We start from the raw sequence: 26,354 nt of genomic DNA, 5'->3' as shown, positions 1-26,354 counted from the left end.
TTTTTTTTTTCCTGGTTTGTATCACTTCACTTTGCATTAGTTCATACAGGTCTTTCCAGGTTTTTCTGAAACCATCCCCTTCATTATTTCTTACAGCACAATAGAATTCTGTCACATTCATATATCACAACTTGTTTAGCCATTCCCCAGTTGGTAGGTGTCTCATCAGCCTCCAGTTCTTTGCTACCACAGAAAGAGTTGCTATAAATATTTTTGTAAAGATAAGTCCTTTTCCTTTTTCTTTGCTTTCCTTGTGGTAATAATAATGAATAATATTGTGCCAGGCATTGTGCTGCATGTTGGAGATGGAAAGAAAGGCAAAACCAGTTCTTGCCTTCAAGGAGCTCATGTTCTAATAGAGAATATAACATGTAAATTAGTAAGTATATTTAGGTGTATACAAGGTATGTACAGAGTAGTAGGGAGATAAACTCAGAGGTGACAGCATTAGTATCTGGGCAGCCAAAAAAGCCTTCCTGTAGTGTAGAAGGAAAGATTTGAATTGAGACTTGAAGGAAGACAGGGAAACTAGAAAGGATATCTGCCCTCTTTTTATAGGTGACAAAACCTGGGTACAACCAAATATGGATAAATAACTTCAAATTTTATAAAATCATGAACAACTGGAAGGGAATCTAGGAGTTATCAAATTCAGCTTCCTCATTTTACAGATGAAGAAAGGGAAGCCCAGATAAGGACATGGAAATGACTTATTCTGAGTCACAGTTACTAGAAGAACTGAAACTAGTTTCCAGACTCTTTAATATTTTGAGTTGTTATTGGGCAGCAGTCTGTATAAAGGTGAGAGAGGGTTTGTTTGTGCATCTTTGATAGGTGTGGATGTCCTGACAATGACAGTTTCTTCCTGAAGGGTTTTGGTGAAAATAGCATAATAGCTGTCTTGTGGTTGGTTGGTTTGTTTTTATTAATAACCTGTTACCACACCCCAGACAGAAACCTTTTTTTAGGGGGAAGGGCTTGGTTAATGTCTAATGCTGTTGGGTTGTGGCAATCCTACTGCTCACTGACTAAAGTCATTGTAATTCCTGGCTTAGGTTGGTGGGTCAGATTATGGAATGTGGTTGTTTGACATCCATTAAGACATTACTTCCTTAGAGTTCTCTTGATTTAAACACACTCCTGGTCAGGGAGTTAGAGAAAAAAAATTAACCAATGGAGTGGTCCTAGCATTTAATGGATCAAAATGTATAACATAACTTGGTCACCTAAAGCTACTTCCAGCATCTGTTTTCCACAGGTAAAGGTAAGGAGCTGTTGAAAAACTCAAGAACTTCTATAGAATCTGTTTTATCTATTACTGTCTTTGTTTCCTGACTGGGATATTCAGCTTTGGTATTTCTGGTTCTCCTTTGGCGTGTAGTTTCCCAGCCTTTATGATAGCACAAGAGTGTTTTACTAGAGCTTTCTCTTTGGAATAGAGGAAGGAAGTCACAAAGAGCTGTGTTCTAGCAGAGCATCTCTAGGATCATGAAGAACAGGAAAGACCCCTGAGAAAGTAAGCAGAACCTGTTCACCAGAGATATATGGATGATTAGAAGGAAAATCTTTTGATGTCATTAGGAACCCAGTATGATGTGGCAGAAATAGCACTGAGTTTAGATTTATGGGGGAGAAACAGAAGGAGAGGCCCAGGTTCTGTGTTCGTCACTGTTGAGGGGGATAGGGAAGAATACCAAAGCCTTATATGCCAGGTACTCAGGGTGCAGAGAAGGAAATACCAAGGCCAGGGCCCAGTACTGAGAAATTCTTTGCTGTGCATTCCTCCATTAAAATTGCTTCTAGGGCTATTCTTTCCAACTTAATTTCCATCCTAATATCTTCTTTTTAAAGTTTAACTTTTCTTTTGAATCATCCTGGAGTTTCTTGATTCTGCTTCATGATCTCTGGAGAATCTGTAGAATTCTTTTTTTCTGGGGAGAGGGGTGTGTTTTCTTGAGAGTGTGTTGTCACCTTTAAAACATTTTAAAACATTTAAAGGCATTTTTTCTTCTGTCTTTGCATTTCACTGTTGATTTGTCTTTTGGGGAACTTGATTTATATCCAGTCTTTTTCTCTCAGGCTTTTTGTATTTTAGCCTTTATCTCATATTCTCAGAAGCTTGTCTCTGGCTTCTCTTCTCAGTTTTTGATTCCTTTTTCTTCACTTGCTGTGGGACTCTCTTGTATGGGCTCCTGAGGTTGTACCTCTTCAGCCTTGTTGATTTGGGGACCCAGTTGGTTCTTTATGCAAAGTAAACTCCATGGAGAATGGACTGACCTCAGATAGGTTTTTAGATGCACCTGTTTTGTGCTACCATGTCATCTGCTTCCATTCCTTCCACCCAAGTTGTGCTGCCTATGTTTTGTGGAGAGGTCCAGGCTGGCTAGTCTTCATTCCCTGTTGGCTCCTCTTCTGACTTCTGGATTTCAAAATCATTTCTCTCCCTCCACCCCTTTCCTTTTTTTGTGTGTTGTTTTCTTCATTAGAATATAAGCTCCTGTAGGAGTAGGAACTGTTTTTCTTTTCTTATTTTCATTTGAAATTTTTATTTTGTAATCTATATTTGATAAATACAGATAGCTTTTAGTCCAGCATTTGATCTCAGTTAAGTACAATATTCAGAAACAACATAGGTTTGAAATCAGAGGATGTGGGTTTGAATTCTGGCTCTGCTACATGCTACCAATGTGACAGTTGACAGACAGGCATTATCATCTTTAGCTCCCACATTTCTTTATAATAAAATATGAATATATTGAGCTACATATTCTCTAACACCCTTTCCACCTCTAAATTATATCAATGTGGACTTGAGAAAAAAACATTTCTTGATGTGTTCTTTATAAATGGCAAAATGTATATTTTATGTGTCTTTTTTATTTTTTAAAAATTTTTATTAATTTATTTTTAGTTTTCAACAATCACTTCCATAAGCTTTTGAGTTTTAAATTTTTCTCCCCCACCTTCTCTGCGTCCCTCCCCAAAACGGCATGCAATCTGATATAGGCTTTACATATACATTTCTGTTAAACACATTTTCACATTAGTCATGTTGTAAGGAAGAACCAATAGGAGGAACCACAAGAAAGAGGAAACAAAACAAAACAGAAGAAAAAAAAAGAACAAATAGTATGCTTTGATCTGCATTCAAACTCCATAGTTCTTTCTCTGGATGTGGACAGCATTTTCTATCATGAGACTTTTGGAGATGTCTTAGATCCTTGCATTGCTGAGAAGGGCTAAGTCTATCAAAGTTAGTTATCACACAATGTAGTTGTTACTGTGTACAACATTCTCCTCGTTCTGCTCACTTCACTCAGCATCAGTCCATACAAGTCTTTCCAGGTTTTTCTGAAGTCTGCTTGCTCATCATTTCTTGTAGCACAATAGTATTCCATTACATTCATATACCACAACTTGTCCAGCCATTCCCCAATTGATGGGCATCCCCTTAATTTCCAATTCTTTGCTACCACAGAAAGAGCTGCTATAAATATTTTTGTACATGTGGGTTTTTTTTCCCATTTTTATGATCTCTTTGGGAGACAGCCCTAGAAGTGCTATTGCTGGGTCAAAGGGTATGCCCACTTTTATAGCTTTTTGGGCATAGTTCCAAATTGGTCTTCAAAATAGTTGGATCAGTTCACAACTACACCAACAATACATTAGTGAGGAACTGTTTTTCTTATTGCTTGTATTTGTATCTCTAGCACTTAATTTAGCACAGTGTTTTTGCACATGGTAAAAACTTACTAAGTCCTTCCTTCCTTCCTTGGATATGTTAAATAGAAATAATATCAATATAAAGAAATTAAACAGAATAAGGCACAATATAAGAAAGAACTTTTTGTTTCTTGGAGCTTTCCTACAATGGAATTGGATGCCTTGATTTTTGTAGTGAGTTCTCTGTCACTGAGGTTTTAAGTGGAGGTTGGATAACTACTTGGTGATATTTTAGAAGAGATTCATGTTTCAAGATGATTTCTGAGGTCCTTTCCAATTTCTCCAGCCTCTCTCAGGTCTCTATATAGCTCAAACAAAAAGAAATCTGCCATGGGTGCTAAATGCACTATAAAAAGTATTCCTATTCCATTACCCTGGACCTATCTATTCCTACTCTGTCCTCAGCCTTATGCTCTTCTGCATTTTGATTAGTGACTTGTATGAAGAAGTAATATGTGTATTAAATTTATATAAGATTTAAAACTGGAAGGAATTGGATAATAGAATCAATCCCTAAAGGATCTCAACATTATGAAATGATGAATGAACTATGTTGTTGTTCAGTTGTTTCAGTCATGGCTGACTCTTTGTGATCCCATTTGGGGTTTTCTTGGCAAACATAGTGGAGTGGTTTGCCATTTCCTTCTCCAGCTCATTTTACAGGTGAGGAACTGAGGAAAATAGAGTTAAGTGACTTGTTCAGGATCACACAGCTAGTAAAGTGTCTGAGGCCAGATTTGAACTCAGGAATATGAGACTTCTTGACTCCAGGCCTAACCCTCTATCCACTACACCACCTAGCTGCCCTGAATGGACTATAAGAATATAGAACTGAATAGCGATAAAAGTAAAGTTCTGTACTTTGGTTGAAATAAAGGAACAGGGTGAGGGAAGGCAATTTGACTTAATTATAGTTTGTGTGAAAATTTCCTAGGGATTTTATAAGATCACTCTAGCAGAATAACATGGCAGCCAAAAGAACACTTCCTAGTATTCAGAGTGATGAAGTGATAGTCTCACTAAATTCTGCCACATCTCCTTCCACCTTGGGATATAACTACAAAACTGATGCCATATTTTGAATTGGGTTTCTAGAGACACAAGATTCTAGCCTAATTTTAGCATTCCCCCAACTCAACTATCCCTAGCTTCTCAGTGTTTGGAGAGAGAATACTATACCATTGTCATATGTCATCATCACAGAAGGCTCCTTTCTCTTCTACTCTTTTCCACTGTTTCCTCTGGAACCCCTCAGTCATGAAAAATCTCTTATTCTTTATCTCGTCTGTTCAGTCTTCATGTATCTTTTTGTGCTCGTGGAAATCTGGCTTTCAACAAAATATCCTGCATCCCCGACTACCCTTTCTAGTGTTGGTTGACCCTTCTATTATTGTCACACTGGACCAAGCATAGGCATTGACATACTGTTGCCCTCTTGTCCCACGACCATTCACGTTCTGCTAGTCCTCAACCCTGGATCGTCTTCTACTATCCACCTTCTTTGCTTGTATTTTTGATCTGTACTTAATAATGTTGGAAAAGCTACACCACATCATCTACTCCAAATTTATATGTTCTAATTTCAAATGGCCTCTAACTGTTGTTTGGCATCTTTTTCTTCCTTTTTAGTTGATTCTCAGTTGCACTTTCACAACAGCTGTTCCATACTTTCAATTTTCTTTTCCAGCTCTTGTACCATTCTTCCCATTCCCTCTCAGCAGAAGACCCCATCTTATTCTTTACTGTTCCAACGTTGCCTCTCTCAGTTGAAACTTCCCTCTCCAAGGTAACCAGCTATCTTTTAGTTGCTTGATCTGATGGCCTTTACTCAGTCCTGATCCTTTTTTACTTTTTTTTTTAATTTTTAAAATTTTTTAATTTTTTAATTTTTAACATGTGTTTTTAAAACTTTGAGTTACACATTTTCTCCCTTCCTCCCTCCCCACCCACCCTCATTGAAAAGGCAAGCATCTCAGTACAGGTTATAGATGTGTAGTCATGCAAAACACTTCCATAGTAGTCCTGTTGTGAAAAATTAAGTACATTTCTCTTCATCCTATCCTACCCCCCATTTATTCTATTCTCTCTTTTGACCCTGTCACTCCTTGCTTTTGATTATCCCCTCTCCCAATCTGCCCGCCCCTCTATCAACCCCCTGCTCTCTTGTCCCCTTCCCCCCTTATTTTCCTGTAGGGTAAGATAGATTTCCATATCCCATTGTGTATGTTATTCCCTCCTTAAGCCAAATCCCATGAGAATAAGATTCTGTCATTCCCTCTCACCTTCCCCCATTTCCCCTCCACTGTGAAAGCCTTTTCTTGTGTGTTTCATGTGAGATATTTTACCTCATTCTACTTCTCCCTTTCTCCTTCTCCCAGTATAATCCTCTCTCACCCCTTAATTTTATTTTCCAGATATCACACCTTCATCTTCAACTCACCTTGTGTCCTCTATCTATCTATCTAAACATATGTATAATTTTTTCCCCTCCCACTCCCCTAATACTGACGAAGGACTCATGAGTTACAAATATCATCTTTCCCTGCAGGAATGTAAACAGTTCAACCTTAATAAGTCTCATATGATTTCTCTTTCCTATTTACTTCTTCCATGTTTCACTTGAGTCTTGTATTTGAAGGTCAAATTTTCTATTCAGCTCTGATCTTTTCCACAAGAATGCTTGAAAGTCCCCTATTTCATTGAATGACCATTTTTTACCCTGAAGGATTATATTCAGTTTTGCTGGGTAGGTGATTCTAGGTTGTAGTCCTAACTCCTTTGCCCTCTGGAGTATCATATTCCATGCCCTCCGGACCCTTAATGTAGAAGCCGCTAAATCTTGTGTTATCCTGATTGTGTTTCCACAGTACTTGAATTGTTTCCTTCTGGTTGCTTGCAATATCTTCTCCTTGACCTGGGAATTCTGGAATTTGGCTACAACATTGCTAGGAGTTTTCCTTTGGGGATCTCTTTCAGGAGGGGATCGGTGGATTTTTTCAATTTCTATTTTGCCCTCTGGTTCTAAAATATCAGGGCAGTTTTTCTTGATAATTTCTTGAAAGATGATGTCTAGGCTCTTTTTTTGATCATGGCTTTCAGATAGTCCAATAATTTTTAAATTCTTTCTCCTGGATCTATTTTCCAGGTCAGTTGTTTTTCCAATGAGATATTTCACATTCTCTTCTATTTTTTCATTCCTTTGGATTAGTGTTACAGTGCCTTGATTTCTCAAGTTGTCCCTAGTTTCCAATTTCTCCATTCTAATTTTTAAGGAAGCATTTTCTTCAGTAAGTTTTTGGGCTTCCTTTTCCATTTGGCCAATTTTGCTTTTTGGATCTCTTTTGCCATTTGTGTTAGGCTATTTTTTAAGTTATTATTTTCTTCAGTATTTTTTTGGGTCTCCTTTAGCATCGCTCAGTTTTTCCTCTACTTTTCTTACTTCTCAAAATCCTTTTTGAGCTCTTCCAGGGCCTGAGGCCAATTCATATTTTTCTTGGAGGCTTTGGATGTAGGAACTTTGGCTTCATTGTCTTCTTCTGGTTGTATGTTTTGATCTTCTTTGTTATCAAAGTAAGATAATATAGTCTGACTCTTTTTGTGCTGCTTGCTCATGATCTCAGCCAATTACTTGAGTTATAGACGCTTTGTTAAGGTAGGAGTCTGTTTCCAGTGTGGAGAATGTACTGTCCCAAGCTTCAGGGGTTTTGTGCAGCTGTTTTCAGAGATACTTCTAGGGACCTGTAAATGTTCAGTTCTTCCAAGGTGCTATGATCAAGGGTGAGGTGTTTACTCCTTTCTTGGCCTGTGCTCTGGTCTATGAGCACTCTTTTCTGTCTTGGAACTGTGAGGAGGGTTTCCTCTCCACACCACTACAAGCTCCACCACGCCAGCGCTCCTCCTCGTCCCAGAACCACCACCCAGAGCTGTGACCCAGATCCAAGCATGGGCAAAGCAAGAGAATCCTGCCCCAGCAGAGAGATCCCTGCAATTCCACTCTTATCAGCCACTCAATTCCCCCTCAGTCTGTGGGCTGGAAGCTCAGGAAGCAGCCACCCCCCCCCCCCCCCCAAGGAATGGGGCTGGGACCCCACACTCCTCTCTCACCATCGTAGAAACAGACTTTTCCCACTGACATTCTAAGTTGTCTTTGGCGTTCATGGGTTGAGAAGTCTGGAAACTGCCACAGCTGCCTGCAATTGGAGTCCTCTAAGGCCTGTTCCAGGGCAGCCTGCACGCCCATGCCAAACTGCGTTCCTCTCCCCACCCAGCGCGATATACCTTTCTGATCAACCATCCAGGCTGTCTTTGGCTGGAAATTTGTTTCACTCTGTCTTTTTGTGGGTTCTGCTGCTTTAGAATTTGTTTAGAGCTATTTTTTTTGTAGGTATTTGGAGGGGTTTGGGGAAGAGCTTAAGCATGTTACTGCTTAACTCTGCCATCTTGGCTCTGCCCTCCCCCCGCTTTTTCACTTCTCTGAAGTATTTGACACTGTTGACCACTTTTTCCTCCTGGATACTCCCTAGTTCTTCCCTTATCTCTCTTACCACTCTTAAGTCTCTTACATATCATCCTGCCTCCCTAACCATGACTATTCCTAAGACTCTATCCTAGATCTTTTTTTTTCTTATACCTTCATACTCTTCGTGATCTTATTAACTCCCATGAATTCAATTATTGTCTCTATTTAGATGATTCCCAAATATAGACATAGACATATATACATCCATATGTGTACCCATGTACTCATTGTGTCCAAAATGGAACTCATCTCTCTTAAATCCAATCTTCCTTCAAATTTCCCTTTCTTTTGAGGGTATCACCGTCTTTCCAGCCATCTAAATTTGAAATCTCATTATCCTGATAGTGAAGTCCCTAAGTGAGGATGAGGGGAGGTAGTTGACAATATAGAGTGATAAAATCCCTTGACTTTAGGTTTACTTGGTGGAGGATGGATTGGGTGGAGGATGGTAGATGGGTTGTAAGATTTCAGAGTTGCTGCTTTTCTTCCCTCCTTGAGGAGAGGGGGTTATTTTTTGAACTGGAAAACAACCTAGAAATTTATAAGTAGTTCTAGCTATAGAAATTCTGTCTAGAGCCAGAGTTCTTATTTTTTGTGTGTGTGTGTGTTGTTGGCCCCATTGGCAGTCTAGTAAAGCTTATGGATGCTTTCTTAGAATATTGTGTGTGTTTTTTTAAGTCCCTAATTTAAGGAATTGTTAAAGTCATAAGTCAATGAAAATAAATATTTTTTTTCTGTCTGAATTTATGGATCCCTAGAAATCTGTGTAGCCGAAGTTAAGAACCTAGGGAATGGATTCCTAAGGCCCTTCAGTCTTTGAAATATTTTTTTCTCTTTGCCTCAGCATGATATCCACAGGTTGTTTGTGATATTCATTCAACAAAGCAAGGCACTTGGAAAACAAGGTAGCTCCTATGTGAATGAACTTTACTTTTATGGATTAAAATTAAGATGTTGCCTTAAAAAAACCCCCACAATCTGTAACCTTTCTGTTAGCCATTTGAAAAAGTTCAAGGGGGTAGTGTGGTATAGTTTTAAAAAAATCCTGTATTTGGAGTCAAAGGGCCTGGATTCAAATCCTGGTATTGCTATTTACTACATTTATGACCTTGGCCATGTTACCTAACTTCTCTTGAACTCAGCTTCCACATCTTTAAACAGATTGGAATAGGTCATCTTGAAGGTCCTGATGTGTGATTGAAATGTGCACAAGGGATGGAATTCTCAGAATAATCTCAAGGAAATTTTTTTTTTCCATTCAGTGACTAAAGGTGATGTAACTTTTGCTGCTCACATCTGGTGATTAATCAGCCTCTAGCACATTGAGCCCTGAGTTTCTGTTTACTACCTAGGCTGCATGTGTGTAATGACAGTGTCTTCCACATTCCTTAAGTTACCACACATCAAATAGAAGCATTGCTTTCTAAATATAACTAGCCCAACTAAAAAAGGAAAAACACAGTTTGTCTAGATGCTGAAGGTGACTTCAAAATAAATATTTATCTACCTAAAAGGATGGAAAATTGTTAGAAAGTTTAGTAATAAATATTTTATTTAGACTTTTGAAATGACTTCATTTAAGCAAGGACAGATATGTAGGGAAATTTGACTTTTCTTTTTGGAGGATTTTAAGATAGTTTTCCTTTGTGTATAGCTTTCATAATATCCTCGTTGTGGCAGAAGTAGGAAGTAAAGTATCATGAACAAAACTTAAATTGTACGTCTTTGAGGTAGAGGTTGGGTGACTACTTGTCAGGAACGTAGCTCCTTTTCAGGTAGGAGCTAGAGGAGACCTTAGGATCTTTGTTGTTGAGTCATTTCAGTTGTTTCCAACTCTTTATGACCCCATTTGGGGTTTTCTTGGTAAAGATACCGGAGTGGTTTGCCATTTCTTTCTCCATCTCATTTCACAGTTGAGGAAATTGAGGCAAACAGGGTCAAGTGACTTGCCCAGAGGCACACAACTAGTAAGTATCTGAGGCTGAATTTGAACTTAGGTCTTCCTGATACCAGGCCTGGTGCTCTATCCACTGTGCCACCTACCTGCCATCAAGTCTAACTTTCAATTTGCAGATTAAGAAACTGAGGCCCACAAACTTGCCCACAGTCACACAGGTTAATAAATAGCAGAGCTAGAATATGAACTCGGGACCTTTGACTTCAAATCCAGTGGTCTTGACCTAGGCTCATGGACTCTGAGCCCTAGTCGATTGTAAGGAATAATCTAGAGCCTAGATTCTAGTCACTCTTTTGACGTCCTTTCTAACTCTGCAGTTTTCTGTATGATACTTCAAATAGTCTTCACATTCTAATGAAACAAGGCCTGGTCTAAGAGGCTTTTCATATAATTTTTCATATATTTTATTATTTATTATTATATATTATTATTCATACATTTTTCATATGGTTTTTCATATAATTTAACATGTAATACATACTTCATTGACACAATTATTGGAATTGTGTAGAAAATCTTGTGTTCTGGTAGTATTATTTAGAGACGGAAGATAGGAATCACATCATTACCACTCATACATCTCGACTGAATGTCATTCATTAACACTCACCTGCTTGTTCTATTTTGTATTATGGTTGTCTATGTGTCTTTAATATTACCTACTAGATTGTAAATTCCATAAAGGTAGGGACTATTTTTTTTCATCTTCATAGCTCCCCCAGAGCTCATCAAAGTGTTTTACACATTAAAATGTTTTATACAAGACCATAATAAATGTTTGAATTGATTTGAATAACAGTTCCCTCTTTGAAAAGTACATTAAAGTTTTTTCCTTTTATCCTTCCCTGCAGACTTTATATTCAGAGCACCAATCAAATTAAGTAAACCAGGGGAACTTCGAGAGGAGTATGAAAGCCTAAGAAAGGTATAGTATTCAGTGTAACCTTGATTTTCATTTTCTTGGAAGTAACTTGAAGTAGTAATAGTAATGAATACTTGGTAAGAATTTGGATTTATTATTAGCAATAGTCTTTGGCTGCCTGAGTGAAAATTTACATTTACAAGTACCATTCCCTATTGCCTCTCATCTATATCCATCTCTGCTCTAAATCTCCCTGGTCCCTGGCTTGCTTTGTTTATTAATTCTGTTGTGCTTTCTGGAACTCCTATTCTGTTGCTAACAACCTTCCTTTATCATAGCCGTCTTTCTCTTCTACTTCTCTTGCATTTGCAGAAACTTGGCTGTCACCACAAGATACTTTATTCCTAGCTGTTCTTTCTCTTGTATTGGATACATCTTTTCCCATGTTTAAAGACACTGGAGCAGAGGAAAGAAAAGTAGCCATATTCTTTGTTTCTCACTGAAACTTACAAAGCCTCCCTTTGATGTAATGATTCAGAAACCTCTCCTCCCCTGAGGTTCACTCCTTCCATCTCTGTTGCCCCATCCAGACCCTTCTTGTCATTTGCAGTGTTCTAGGTCATTCCTCCCTCCTTTTTCAAGGAGTTCACTACTTGGCTCCATAGAATTTTTTTTCTCCTTAACCACTGCCTTTGTTCTTAAGGACATCTGGATACAAGTTAATGTCTCCTTTATTACCTTAGTCTTATAGTTCATTAACCACAGCTACCATGACCTTCATTTCACCTTGGAAACATACATAGATAGCCATGTCCTTGATTTTGCTATCTGGACAACCCCCTAATTTTACAAATGAGGAAGTTGGAGCCCAGGGAGCTTAAGTGACTTACCCCCAGGTAGTGACTTACCCCCAAATTCAGAAGTGAGGTTTGAATCCAGGTCTGTTGGCTCCTGAGCCAATGCTCTTTGCATTGTTCAGGACTCAGAAATTCCTGTATTGGAACGAAACTTCCTATCCTTGCATCTCTCTCTCTGCTTCACTCCTTTTAAACCAGATAGTCATCCTTACTGTGGCCTACAGTGACTTTACCTGTCTTTGCTCTCCCAGTCTATTGTCTCTACTGTGGTCTCACTTTGATTGCAGTCTTGACTTTATAGTTACACAAGTCCAGCTGTGCTCTATCCTCTGCTCTTGAATCCCTTGACCCCTGGTCCTACTCTGGCTCATGCCTTGCCAAACCACACTCTGGCTAATCTGCAGCATCCATTTTCTTCATTCCTGTTCGACTGCTGTTGATGGAGAAAGACACACAACCAATGACTGAGTCTTCTACAGATTTGTGGTCTAATTTCAAATGGGCCCACACAACTATGTGACAATCCTTTTGTTCTGCCTTGATTGACTCTTTTGTCTTCCCACAGTTTCTTTTCTTTCCTTTCCTCAATTTTCCTGCAACATCCTCTTTCTCTCTCCATTTAGCAGATTCCATAGTTCAGACCCCTTTGTCATCCCCTGTTTTCTACTCTTTTGTTCCGGTCTCTGATGAGGAGGTGGCTACTCTCTTAAATTCAGTTCCTTTACTTCAGTGCCCTTCATTCTGTCCCTTTCTTTCTTCTCATGGAGCTTACATCTTTGATCTCCTTGATTTTTTCTTCAAATTACCTTGTATTTACTCATCTGTTGCCTCTTGTCTGGTATTACGATAGCTTCCTGATTTTCTCCCTGCATTCAGCCTCTCCCCTCTCCATTCCATCTTCCACATAGCTACCAAATTGACATTCCTAAAGCACAAGTTTGACCATGTCACACTCCCATGCCCAAGAAACCTTAGTGTAGGTCTAATCTAGAGTAAACTATAAATTCTTGTTTGACATTTTCATGCTTTAAGGTCAGACTATCTTTCTAGGCCGATTACACATCATTGTCATTCACAGACATCATTTCAGCCAAACTGAGCTGCTTGCTGTTTCCTGTATATAACATTGTCGTCTTCTGCCTCCTTGTCTTTATACAGGCTGTCCTCCCTGTTCCTGGAACACCCTCCTTCTTCTTCCCTGCCTTTTGGAGTCCCTATTTGCCTTCAAGGCTCAGAACAAGTGCTATCTCTCACAAGAGTCCTTATCCTGACCAACTACTCCCCCCACCCCAAGATGTTACTGCTCTTCTCCCTGACAGAAAAGACTTGGAAGAGCTTAGTGTAGTGCCTAGCACTTAATTTGCTTAATAAATGTTTATTGAATTAAAAAGACTTTATAATTATTTTGTATGCACTTATCTATACGTATTTGTATCCACCAATACAAAAGAAGGAAGCTTCTTATAGACAGAGTGTTTTGTTTTTATCTTTTTAGCCTCAGTGCCTACCACCTAGTAGGCACTTAGTCAGTGGTTGTTGAATTGATTTGAATCTGTGTACATGTTGTATTTATATACATATGGTGTATATATAAGTTCTTTGATGGCAGGTTTATTTTTGTGTTTTTATCCATAGCACAATGCCTTGAGTAGAGGCCTTTAATATATGGTTGTTGAGTTGAGAGCAAATATTATCTGTACTGTTTTTACAAATGAGGGAAGTGAGGCAACTTCATTGTGTGGCTAGCACAGGGCTATCCTGGGACTCCAGTCTAGGTCTTTGGACTTCAGAGTCCAGTGGTCTTTCCATGTATCACATTGACTTTCCTAGGGATTCATTTGGCAAAATATGGACTTTTTCTCTCCTGTTATCTTCCATGTGGCCTAGACAGATTTAGGGAATGTTAGAAATAGTGTATGCTTTGGTAAAGAGTCAGTCACAGTGGTTTAAACAAGCGCCTGAATTTTTAAAGCTGAAAATATAATTGTCTTGGGTATAGGTCCAACATCTATAACAGCAGAGTGTACTTTGAGTGACTTTACAGAGTAATAGAATTTCAGAGTTAGAAGAGTCCTTAGAGATATCTCAAAGTCCAGTCCATTCCTGAATAAAAAACCCCTCCACAACATTGGTGGTAATTATGTGGTCATCTAGCCTTTGCTTGAAATCTCCTGATGAGAGAGAATCTGTCACCTTTTGAGGCAGTCCATTCTACTTTTAGATAGATTTAATTATTAAACTATTTTTTTCTCTTCTTTTTTAAAATCAAGCTTGACTTTGACTCTTTGGAACTTCTACATAATATTCTGTTCCTCCCCTGGCACCTATCAGAACAAGTATATTCCCTCTTCATTTCACTATCCCAAGCAACACAGTGGCTCTTCCAAGCCTTTTCATCCCTCTCAAACCTCGCTAGGCTTCTTCTCCCCCCAATCTCTCAAATGAGAACCTTGGCTCATATTTCACAGAAAAAATTGCAGCCATTCACCAATAGCTCCTTTTTCTCTCCTTCTTCTCCTCTTTTTCCACTTTCTCCTCTTTTATCCCATCTCAAATGAAGAGGTGACCCTTCTCTTTGCCAAGGCAAGTTCCTCCACATGCACAAACAATTCCATTCCTACCTGTCTTCTCTAGCAGATTGCCCCCTCTATTATTCTATCATTCCCACTTTCTCTAATCTTCATTAGAATGCTTCATTAGAATGTGTGCTGGCTACTTCCCTACTATCTACAAATCTATGACCCTGTCTCAAAAAACCATCACCTGATCTAATCATCTCTACTTTCTTCCCTTTTGTGACTAAACTTGAGAAGGCCATCTACAGGTTGGTGCCTCTACTTCCTTTCCTCTTTCTTCACTTTCAACTGAAACTGCTTTTTCCAAAGTTATCAGTGATCTATTAATTGCCAAATCTAATAACCTTTTCTCAGTCTTAATCCTTGTTGACCTTTTTGTAGCCTTTGATCACTCTCTTCAACTTGATATTATTTTCTCTTTAGGTTTTTGGGTCACTGCTTTCTCCTGATTCTCTTCCTACTTGTCCAACTGCTCCTTCTTAATCTCCTTTACTGGATGTTCATCTAGGTCATGGCCACAGTAGTTGGATGTCCCCTAGGACTTTGTACTGGGCCCTCTTTTCTTCTCTGTATTGTTTGACTTGGTGATTTCATTAGTTTCCATGGATTCAGTTATCTCCAAGCTGATGATTTTTAAATTTACTTTTATAGTCCTAACCTCTCTCCTGTCTTCCAGTCTCACCTCTCCAGCTGCTTTTCAGATATTTTTAGACTAGATGTCCAGTAGATGTCTTAAATTCTACGTATTTAAAACTGAGCTCATTAAATTCCCCCCCTCCCCTCAATAATCCTTTCTTCTCGACTTCTCTATTACTGTTGAGGGCTCTACTATCCTCCCAGTAACCCAGACTCATGACCTGGGTTTCATCCTTGACTCCTCACTTTCAACCCTCTTATTCAATCTCTGCTAAGTCTTTGGTAACATTTCTTCTATGTTCATCTTCTCTCCTGACACTGTTACCATACTAGTGTAGGCAGTTACCACCTCACTTCCTGGACTACTGCAGTAGCTTGCTGGTTGTTCTCCCTGCCTTAAGTCTCTCCCCACTCCTATATCTATCCACTCATCTATCGAATTGATCTTTCTAAAGTGTAGGTGTAACTATGTCACTCCTCTCTTCAGTAAACTCTTGTGGTTCCTGTTGCCTCCAGGGTCAAATATATAATCCTCTGGCTTTTAAAGCCCTTTATTATCTGGCCTGGCCCCTTACCACTTTTCCAGTCTTATATCTCCACTCCTCTGTTCCCCCTCTCCTTCTGCCTTTTATTCTTCAATCCAGTGTCCCTGAATGTCTTGGCTGTTTCTCATACAAGGCGCAAGCAGGAAAGTTCTCAGGAAAAGCTGAGTGGAACTTTGAAGAAACCTACAGAGTCTAAGAAGTGGAAGTGAGGGAAAAAACCATTGGATTTGATGTTAGAGTCTTGGGTTTGAATTCTGATTCTGACATTTATTACCTGTTTGACTTTTAGGCAAGTCATTTATTTTCTCTGGGTCTCAGTCCCTTCGTCTATAAAGTGAAAGGTTTGAACTAGATGACCTATAGTATCATTTCCAGCTCTGAGTTATGATCCAATAATTGTTGTTCCTAATTTACACATTAAAAACCAGCCTCAGAGAAATTAAATGACTTGCCTGTATTCAAATACTTAGTAAGTGATAGATTTAGGTCTTTGAATTCCTAGTTTGGTGCCCTTTTCACTGTTTTATTGAGCATCTATTATTTAAAATGTTATTAGCTTATATACCTGTAAGAAGTATAAAGAATAAGTCTCAGTCCCTTTCCTCCTGAAGCTTTTTTAGGAAGCTATAATCTACCTAACTTGAACTAGGTAGCATCATAGCCAAAATAGGACAGCGTTGCCATCATATGATGCAAACAGACCTTAAAATGTGACACAGTGGTGTAGGTAGAGTAGGAAACTCTACTAATTGTGATATAGTCTTTGCTTTTCTTAGAACTAGTTTAATTTTTTAAAAAATTCAACCAACAAATATATACCATGTGGAAGACATTGTGTGCATATTAGATGTTGATTTGGGCTATCCAGTCTAGTGTTATGGGACTGTGTGCTTCAGAAAGAGTGCTGGGTGTGGAGTTAGAAAGCTTAATCCAAGCTATGTGGGATTTAAAGTGCAGTTGCACTCAGGGGTTTCCTCTGAAGAGACAAGCTGGGCCAATGATACTAAAAGCAATAAATCTTTATTATGGACCTAAATAAGGGAAGCTACTTACATTGAGCTGGGGGTGGGGGTGGGAGGCCGAAGAAGAAAGGGAGGAGAATGAGAAGGGGCAAGATTGTATCCAATATGAAGGCTGAGACACAAGGATGCAACCAGATCTCCAAGGGGGCACTATACATCTGTAACTTAACCAACAGTGGAGGTTGGGACCTTAAAGGAACTAAATTATCTTGAGGTCATGACAAGAGAAGGAAGGGTATGGATGGATATGTGAAGGGCTCATTCCAGACCCAGGATTATGATAATACCAGGCTCCTGCCCTCTTCTAAGTTGTTTGTAGGCCAGCTGGAGTTGTTGTGCACAGGAGAGAGGTTGTCTAGGGAGGAGACTGCTTGTCACAAGAAAAGTTTGACCCTGAAAACAAGGGGTTATTTAGACTTTCACTGTCATTCATTAGCTATCAGTTATGGACCAATCCTTTAACCTTTCTGAAACTCAGGTTAGGTTCCTTTTTTCATAAAATGGGGATAATAATACTTGTAGTGCTTACTTCACAAGGCTATAGCGGAGAAAGTTATCTGTAAAGGGCTGTGTAAGTGTGAGCTCTTAGCATTATCATTATTACTTCCATCTTCTTTTGTGTGTTTTATCTGCTGTCTTTCTTCTTTTTTTGTTTCTATTAATTTACTTTTAATTTTCAACAATCGCTTCCATAAGCTTTTGAGTTTTAAATTTTTCTCCCCCTCCTTGACCGCCTCACTCCCCAAAATGGCATGCAATCTGATATGGGCTCTACATATACATTCCTGTTAAACATATTTTCACATTAGTCATGTTGTAAGGAGGAAGTAGAACCAATAGGAGGAACAACAAGAAAGAGGAAACAAAACAAAACAGAAGGGAAAAAAAGAACAAATACTATGCTTTGACTTTTGGAGATGTCTTAGATCCTTGCATTGTGGAGAAGAACTAAGTCTATCAAAGTTAGTCATTGCACAATGTGGCTGTCTTTCTCCTGGTTCTGCTTACTTCACTCAGCATCAGTCCACACAAGTCCTTCCTGGTTTTTCTGAAGTCTGCTGGCTCATCATTTCTTATAAGCATGATAGTATTCCATTACATTCATATACCACAACTTGTTCAGGTATTCCCCAATTGATGGGCATCCCCCTAATTTCCAGTTCTTTGCCACCACAGAAAGAGCTGCTATGAATATTTTTGTACATGTGGATCTTTTCCCCATTTTTATGATTTCTTTGGGAGACAACCCTAGAAGTGCTATTGCTGGGTCAAAGGTATGCCCACTTTTATAGCCTTTTGGGCATAGTTCCAAATTGCTCTCCAAAATGGTTGGATCAGTTCACAACAATGCATTAGTGTTCCAGTTTTCCCCCATCTTCTCCAGCATTTATCATTTTCCTGTTTTGTCATGTTGGCCAATCTGATAGGTATGATGTGGTACCTCAGAGTTGTTTTAATTTACATTTCTCTGATCAATAGTGATTTAGAGCATTTTTTCATATGACTATAGATAGCTTTAATTTTATCATCTGAAAACTGCTTGTTCATATCTTCGGACCATTTATCATTTGGGGAATGACTTGTAGTCTTATAAATTTGACTTAGTTCTCTATATAGTTTAGAAATGAAGCTCTTATCAGAGACAGTGGTTGTAAAGATTCTTTCCCAGTTTTCTGCTTCCTTCCTAATCTTGGTTGCATTGGCTTTGTTTGTGCAAAAACTTTTCAATTTAATGTAATCAAAATTATCCATTTTGCATTTCATAATGTTCTCTATCTCTTGTTTGGTTATAAATTCTTCTGTTCTCCATACATTTGACAGGTAAAGTATTCCTTGCTCTCCCAGTTTACTTATAGTATCAGCCTTTATATCTAAATCATCAACCCATTTAACTTTATTTTGGTATATGGTGTAAGATTTTGGTCTATGCCTAGTTTCTGCCATACTCTTTTCCAGTTTTCCCCGCAGTTTTTGTCAAATAATGAGTTCTTATCCTAGAAGCTGGGGTCTTTGGGTTTATCAAACAGTAGATTACTATAGTTATTGCCTACTGTGTCTTGTGTACCTAACCTGTTCCACTGATCCACCACTCTATTTCTTAGCCAGTACCAAGTAGTTTTGATGATTGCTGCTTTATAATACAATTTAAGATCTGGTATGGATTGGCTGTCTTCCCTAGCATTTCTTTTAATTAGTTCCCTTGATATTCTGAACCTTTTCTTCTTCCAAATGAATCTTGTTATTTTTTCTAGCTCTATAAAATAATTTTTTGGCAGTTTGATTGGTATGGCACTGAATGAGTAAATTAGCTTAGGTAGAATTGTCATTTTTATTATATTGGCTCAGTCTACCCGTGAGCAACTGATATTTTTCCAGTTATTTAAATCTGACTTTATTTGTGTGAAAAGTATTTTGTAATTGTGTTCAAATAGTTCCTGAGTTTGTTTCGGCAGGTGGACTCCTAAACATTTTATAACGTCTGCAGTAACTTTAAATGGAATTTCTCTTTCTTTCTCTTGCTGTTGGGCTTTGTTGGTAATGTATAGAAATGCTGATGATTTATGTGGGTTTATTTTATATCATGCAACTTTGCTAAAGTTGTTTATTATTTCAAGTAGTTCTTTTACTTGATTCTTTAGGATTCTCTAAGTATATCATCATATCATTGGCACAGAGTGATAGCTTTGTTTTTTCTTTGCCTATTCTCATACCTTCAATTTCTTTTTTTTTCTCTTATTGCTAAAGCTGACATTTCTAGTACCATATTGAACAGTAGTGGTGATAATGGACATCCTTGTTTCACCCCCAATCTTATTGGAAGTGCTTCTAGCTTATCCCCATTACATATGATGCTTGCTGGAGGTTTTAGGTAGATGCTATTTATCATTTCAAGGAAGACTCCACTTATTCCTATGCTTTCTAGTGTTTTTAATAGGAATGAGTGTTGTGTTTTGTCAAAAGCATTTTTCTGCATTTATTGAGATAATCATGTGGTTTTTGTTAGTTTTGTTGTTGATATGATCAATTATACTGATAATTTTCCTAATATTGAACCAGCCCTTCATTCCTGATATAAATCCTACCTGATCATAGTATATTATTCTCATGATAAGTTGCTGTAATCTATTTACTAATATTTTATTTGAAATTTTTGCATCTATATTTAATAGGGAAATTAGTCTATTATTTTCTTTCTCTGTCTTGACTCTTCCTGGTTTAGGTATCAGCACCATATTTGTATCATAAAAAGAATTTGCTAAGACTCCTTCTTTGCCTATTTTCCCAAATAGTCCATATAATTTTGGACTTAATTGTTCTTTAAATATTTGATAGAATTCACTTGTAAATCCATCTGACCTTGGAGATTTTTTCCTAGGGAATTCATTGATGGCTTGTTCAATTTCTTTTTCTGAGATGGGCTTATTTAAGTATTTTACTTCCTCTTCTGTTAATCTGGGCAATTTATATTTTTATAAATATTCATCCATTTCACTAAGATTGTCAAATTTATTGGCATACAGTTGAGCAAAGTAGTTCCTAATTATTGTTTTAATTTCCTCTTCATTGGTTGTAAATTCACCTTTTTAATTTTTGATACTGGTAATTTGGTTTTCTTCTTTCTTTTTTTTTTAAGTTAAATTAACCAAAGGTTTATCTATTTTTTTTCATAAAACCAGCTCTTAGTTTTATTTGTTAGTTCAATAGTTTTCTTAATTTCAATTTTATTAATCTCTCCTTTGGTTTTCAGTATATCTAATTTGGTATTTAATTGAGGATTTTTAATTTGTTCTTTTTCTAGTTTTTTTAGTTGCATGCCCAATTCACTGATCTCCTCTTGCTCTATTTTATTCATGTAAGCATTTAGAGATATAAAACTTCCCCTAAGAACTGCTTTCACTGCATCCCATAAGTTTTGGTATGTTGTCTCATTATTGTCATTCTCTTGAATGAAGTTATTGATTATTTCTGTGATTTGTTGTTTGACCCATTCATTCTTTGGGATTAGATTATTTAGTTTCTAATTAATTTTTAGTCTATCTTTCCATGACTCTTTATTACATATAATTTTTATTGTATCATGATCTGAAAAGGATGCATTTAATATTTCTGCCTTTCTGTACTGTATTGTGAGGTTTTTATGCCCTAATACATGGTCAGTTTTTGTGTAAGTACCATGTACCACCAAGAAAAAAGTATATTCTTTTCTATCTCCATTCAGTTTTCTCCAGAGGTCTACCATATCTAACTTTTCTAAAATTCTGTTCACCTCCTTAAATTCTTTCTTGTTTATTTTGTGGTCAGATTATCTAGTTCAGAGAGTGGGAGGTTGAGTTCCCCCACTAGTATATTTTTGCTGTCTATTTCTTCTTGTTACTTCCTGAACTTCTCCACCAAGAATTTGGATGCTATACCACTTGGTGCATATACGTTTAGTAATGATATTACTTCATTGTCTATGGTGCCTTTTAGCTGGATGTAGTTTCCTTCCTTGTCTCTTTTAAAAAGATCTATTTTTGCTTTTGCTTTGTCTGAGATCAAGATTGCTACCCCTGCTTTTTTTAACTTCAGCTGAAGCATAATATGTTCTACTCCAGCCTTTTACCTTTACCCTGTGTGTATTCCTCTGTTTCAAATATGTTTCTTGTAAACAACATATTATAAGATTATGGTTTTTAATCCATTCTGCTATCCATTTCCGTTTTAAGGAGGAGTTCATCCCATTCACATTCATAGTTATGATTACTATTTGTGCCTTTCTGTCCATCCTATTTCCGCTCTCCCCCCGTTTATGCTTTTCTTTCTCCTTTCTCTCCCTCCTCACTAGTGTTTTGCTTTTGACCACTGCCTTCCTCAGTCCCTTTTCTTTCCCTTTATCCTTACTACTTCTTCCCTCTTTTCTCTTCCCCCTCCCCTTTCTTTCCCCCTTTCCCTCTTACTGCCTGTAGGGCAAGTTAGATTTCTGTACCTAATTGATTATATTATTCCTTTCTTGAACCAAATCTGATGCGAGTATGGTTCAAACAATGCTCATCTTGCTCTCTTCTTTCCCTTTACTGTAATAAGTTTTTGTGCCTTTTCCTGTAATGTAATTTACCCTTGTCTGCCTCCTCCTTTCCTTTTCTCCCAGTACAATCCTTTAATTAGACCCACTTAATCTACTTACTTAAATCATTTAACCCACTTAGTTTTTTTTAATCATTACATCAAAATCAACTTATACCCATCCCCTCTGTCTATGTACACCCCTTTTAAATGGTATAATAACAATACAGTTCTCAAGAATTACAAGTGTCATTTTCCTTTGTAGGGATGTAAACAGTTCGCCCTTATTAATAACATGCTGTTTTTTTCTGTCCTGTTTACCTTTTTATGTCTCTCCTGATTCTTGTATTTGAAGATCAGATTTTCTGTTGAGGTTTGGAAGTCCCCTATTTCGTTGAATGACCATCTCCTCCCCTGAAAGGTTATGTTCATTTTCACTGGATAGTTGATCCTTGGTTGTAATCCAAGCTCCTTTGCCTTTATAGAATATTGTATTCCAGGCTCTACGATCTTTTAATGTAGAAGCTGCAAGGTCCTGTGTAATCCTGACTGTGGTTCCATGATATTTAAATCGTTTCTTTCTGGCTGCTTGCAGTATTTTCTCTTTGATCTGGTCATTTTGAAATTTGGCTACTATATTCCTTGGCATTTTCAATTTGGGATCTCTTTTAGGAGGTGATCAGTGGATTTTTTCGATGACTATTTTACCCTCTGTTTCTAGGACCTCAGGGCAGTTTTCCTTGATCATCTCCTGAAAGATGCTGTCCAGGCTCTTTTTTTCATCACAGTTTTCAGGTAGACAAATAATTTTTAAATTGTCTCTCCTGGATCTATTTTCCAGGTCAGTTGTTTTACCAATGAGGTATTTTATGCTGTCGTCTATTTTTTCATTCTTTTGTTTCTGTTTGACTGATTCTCACTCTCTCACAGAGTCATTAGTTTCCACTTGCCCAATTCTAATTTTTAATGAATTGTTTTCTTCTGTTAGATTTTGTATCTCCTTTTCCATTTGACCCATTTTATTTTTTAAGGAGTTCTTCTCCTCAGTGATTTTTCTGTGCCTCCATTTCTATTTGGCCAATTCTGCTTTTTAAGGAGTTGTTTTCTTCAGTGTACTTTTTTTCAAGTTGGCCAATTGTATTTTTTAAGGACTTGTTTTCTACAGTTAATTTTTGTCCTTCCTTTTCCAAGCTATTGACTCTCTTGCATATCTCTCATTTTTTTTCCCAATTTTTCTTCTACCTCTTTTATTTGACTTTTGAAATTCTTCTAGAGCTCTTCCAAGAAGGCTTTTTGGGCTTCAGACCAGTTCATATTCCCTTTTGAGATTTAGGATGTGGGTATGTTGACAATGTTGTCCTCTTCTGAATTTCTGCCTTAATCTTCCCTGTCCTTATGATACGAATCTATGGTCATTGTACGTTTCTTTTTGCTCATGGTGTTTGCTTATTTCCTGACCTTTAAAAAAATTGAGCTCTCCTGCTGATGAGCAGGGTGCACTGACCCAAGCTTCTTGTGCTGGGAACCCGGGGCTGGCAGTTGGAGGGTGTAGGTTTCTGACAGCTTACCTGGTATTGGACTGGAATCAGCAACACTGGAGCTCTAGGGGTAGGGGTGGGAGTCTGGCCCCTGGGGGATGCCTGCTCACCAGGCCTTTTGTTCCTTTCTTTGGCTCCTGCACACCCAGGCCTTGCAGAAGGATGTTTTGCTGCTGCAAGATGTTTCTCAGCCTGGAACTTTCCCCCTTGGAGCTGTGCTTCCCAGAGTTTTGCTGAGGCACCTGGAGACTTGGCTGCCATAGAAAGCCGTGGCATGTGGTAGTTTTCTGAGCTAGTTTCCACAGGTTCTCCTGCCGTACTGAGGCATTCAGGGGTCCTGGTGTTAGTGCTTGCCTATTTCACCACCCTGGGGTTCAGCATCTCCCCCTGGTATGCTGAGGTGGGGCTTTCTGCTAGCTTACTGGGATGCCCTCCCATTCTGTACTGCTCCCCCTCCCCCAGAGCAAGAAGGGCCTTTCCCGTTAATACCCCAAGCTTCCAGCTTGACTGCTGCATCCCATCTTTCTGCTGGTTCAGCTATTCCAGAATTTTTCCTGGGGCAATATTTTCTGGGCTTTCAGAGGTCAATAAGGGAGGGTTAGAGTGACTTACTTCTTACTCCACCACCTTGGCTCCCAGAGTGGAACTCTGCTGTCTTTCTTCTAAAGAGAAATTGTGAACTCCTTGAGGACAGGGGCTGTCTTTTGCCTTTCTTTTTATACCACAGTGGTTAGCTGCTGTGTGTGTTAGCACATGGTAGGTGCTTAATAAATACTTATTAACTGACTGCCCGACTTAAAATACTTAACCACGGCCACCCTCTCAAATGTTACTTCTTTCCTGCATCCTTCCTGATCTCCCTTTCCTGTCCCTGACATTTATGAGATTGGGAGAAATTAGTATACTCTTTTTGTTTCTCACTGCTGCTTTCCTCATTCTGTTGTCATCATTCTAGTTTGAGATTGTTCCCATTCTGGGCTTCAGGCCCTCATCTATAAAATGAGGAAGTTGAACTAGCTGACTTTTGGAATCACTTCCAGCTCTAAGGTATGATGTGTAATTGTTTATTTACATTTTAAAAAACCATGCTCAGAGAAATTAAATGACTCACCTATATGCAGATAAGTAGTAAGTGACAGAGTCAGGTTTTCTGGTTCTTTGAAGTTTTCCCTGTTCTTCTGTATTATCTAGTTCACAGCCTCATTGCTACAATCTCTCAGCTTCAAAGTTACTCTTCCTCTTTTCTCCAAGGAGTTCAGTACCAGGTTCTAAGACTTCCTGTCTTTCCTAATCTCCATGGTCAAATCTGTGTGTAAGGAAAATCGCTTTGTCAGCAATGTGGAGGACGGAATGGAGTGGAGAGAGCCTTGAGGCAAGAAGACCAATCAGGAGACTTATCATATTCTAGACAAGAGGTGTTGAGGGCCTGACCTAAAGTTGGAACTATGAAAGTAGAGAGAATGGGTCAGACTTTAAGCTGTTTGTGATGTAGAAATATCGAGATTTGGCAACTAATTTTATATGTAGAGCAAGGGAGAATGAGGAATTGAGGGTAATGCTGAGGTTATTAATCTGAGAGACTATATGACAGAACACTTCTTAGAAGTCTGGTTGGGTGAGCTGTAAGATCTGGGCATCTTTGTCAGACTATAAAACATCCACTTCCAAAAAATGCTTTTAACCTTGCACTATACCACACGTCACAAAAAATAAAGAAATGTGTCCAAGATGGAAAAAAAAATGTGTTAATGGTCTGAGAACTTGCCTGATTTAACTCCCATTGAAAATTCATGGGCTTAGAAAAATGGGCTTTTCATCAATTGTACACTTAATATCCAGTGTGATAAAAGTATGGTTTCAAGATGAAGAATGAAAGAGTATGTGTCAAAATCTTATGAACTTAATGCCAAATCCTGTAGAAAAAGTGATTGCAGCAAAAGTATATGACATGTTAAACGTTTAAAGATGTAAAAAATTTGACAGAAAGTTTATTTTACTATAGCCTAAATAGTTCACAAATTCCTGTACTCACCTTAACAGCTATTCTAGACTTTCACCTCTGCTCAAGTGCCCACTGCTACCTTAACTTCTTACTTTTTTTTTTAGGATTTCATTAATTTATTTATTTTTAGTTTTCAACATTCACTTCCACCAGATTTTGAGTTCCAAATTTTCTCCTCATCTCGTCCCTCCCCCAGCCCCAAGACAGCATGCATTCTGAATACCCTTTCCTCCAATCTGCCCTCCTTTCTTCTGTTTTCCTTAGGGCAGGATAGATTTCTATACCCCATTACCTGTATTTCTTATTTCCCAGTTGCATGTGAAAACAAATTTTTTTTTTTTGCTTAGGCAATTAGGGTTAAGTGACTTGCCCAGGGACTGAATTTGAACTCATGTCCTCCTGACTCTAAGACCAGAGCTCTATCCGTTGTGCCACCTAGCTGCCCCCAAACAATTTTTTAACATTTGTTTTTAAAACTTTGGGTTCCAAATTTTCTCTCTTCCTCCCTCCCCACCCACCCTCCTTAAGAAGGCAAGCAACTTGATACAGGTTATACTTGTGTAGTCATGCAAAACACTTCCATAGTAGTCATGCTGTGGAAAACTAATATTTCCCTTCATCCTATCCTGTTCCGCATTTGTTCTGTTCTCTGTTTTGACCCTGTCCCTCCTCAGAAGTGTTTGCTTCTGATTACCCCCTCCCCCAATCTGCCCATCCCTCTATCATCCCCCTGCTTTCTTATCTCCTTCCCCCTTATTTTCCTGTAGGGTAAGATAGCTTTCCATACCCAATGGAGTGTGTATGTTATTCCCTCCTTAAGCCAAATCCTATGAGAATAAGATTTACTCATTCCCTCTCACCTTCCCCCACTTCCCCTCCACTGTAAAAGCCTTTTCTTGTCTGTTTTATGTGAGATAATTTACCCCATTCTACCTCTCCCTTTCTCCTTCTCCTAGTGTAATTCTCTCTCATCCCTTAATTTTATTCTCCAGATGTCACCCATTTATCTTCAACTCACCCTGTGCCCTCTATCTATCTATCTATCTATCTATCTATCTATCTATCTATCTATCT

General features: G+C 38.3%; 1 protein-coding gene across 1 annotated transcript in view; it reads left to right on the top strand.

The window, feature by feature from the left end:
* Positions 1–26,354, top strand: part of RNF169 (ring finger protein 169) — a 103,813-nt gene that overhangs the window by 17,692 nt on the left and 59,767 nt on the right. Inside the window, exons 3-4 of the mRNA XM_027848093.1 lie at positions 1,243–1,264; positions 11,051–11,124. Coding sequence (XP_027703894.1) covers positions 1,243–1,264; positions 11,051–11,124 — 96 coding nt within the window. The remainder of the gene's footprint in view (positions 1–1,242; positions 1,265–11,050; positions 11,125–26,354) is intronic.

The sequence above is a fragment of the Vombatus ursinus genome, unplaced genomic scaffold (assembly GCF_900497805.2).
Source record: "Vombatus ursinus unplaced genomic scaffold, bare-nosed wombat genome assembly UNPS02005659.1, whole genome shotgun sequence".
NCBI lineage: Eukaryota > Metazoa > Chordata > Mammalia > Diprotodontia > Vombatidae > Vombatus > Vombatus ursinus.
Note: the sequence above shows the minus strand (reverse complement) of the source record. Positions and strands in the feature narration are given on the sequence as shown.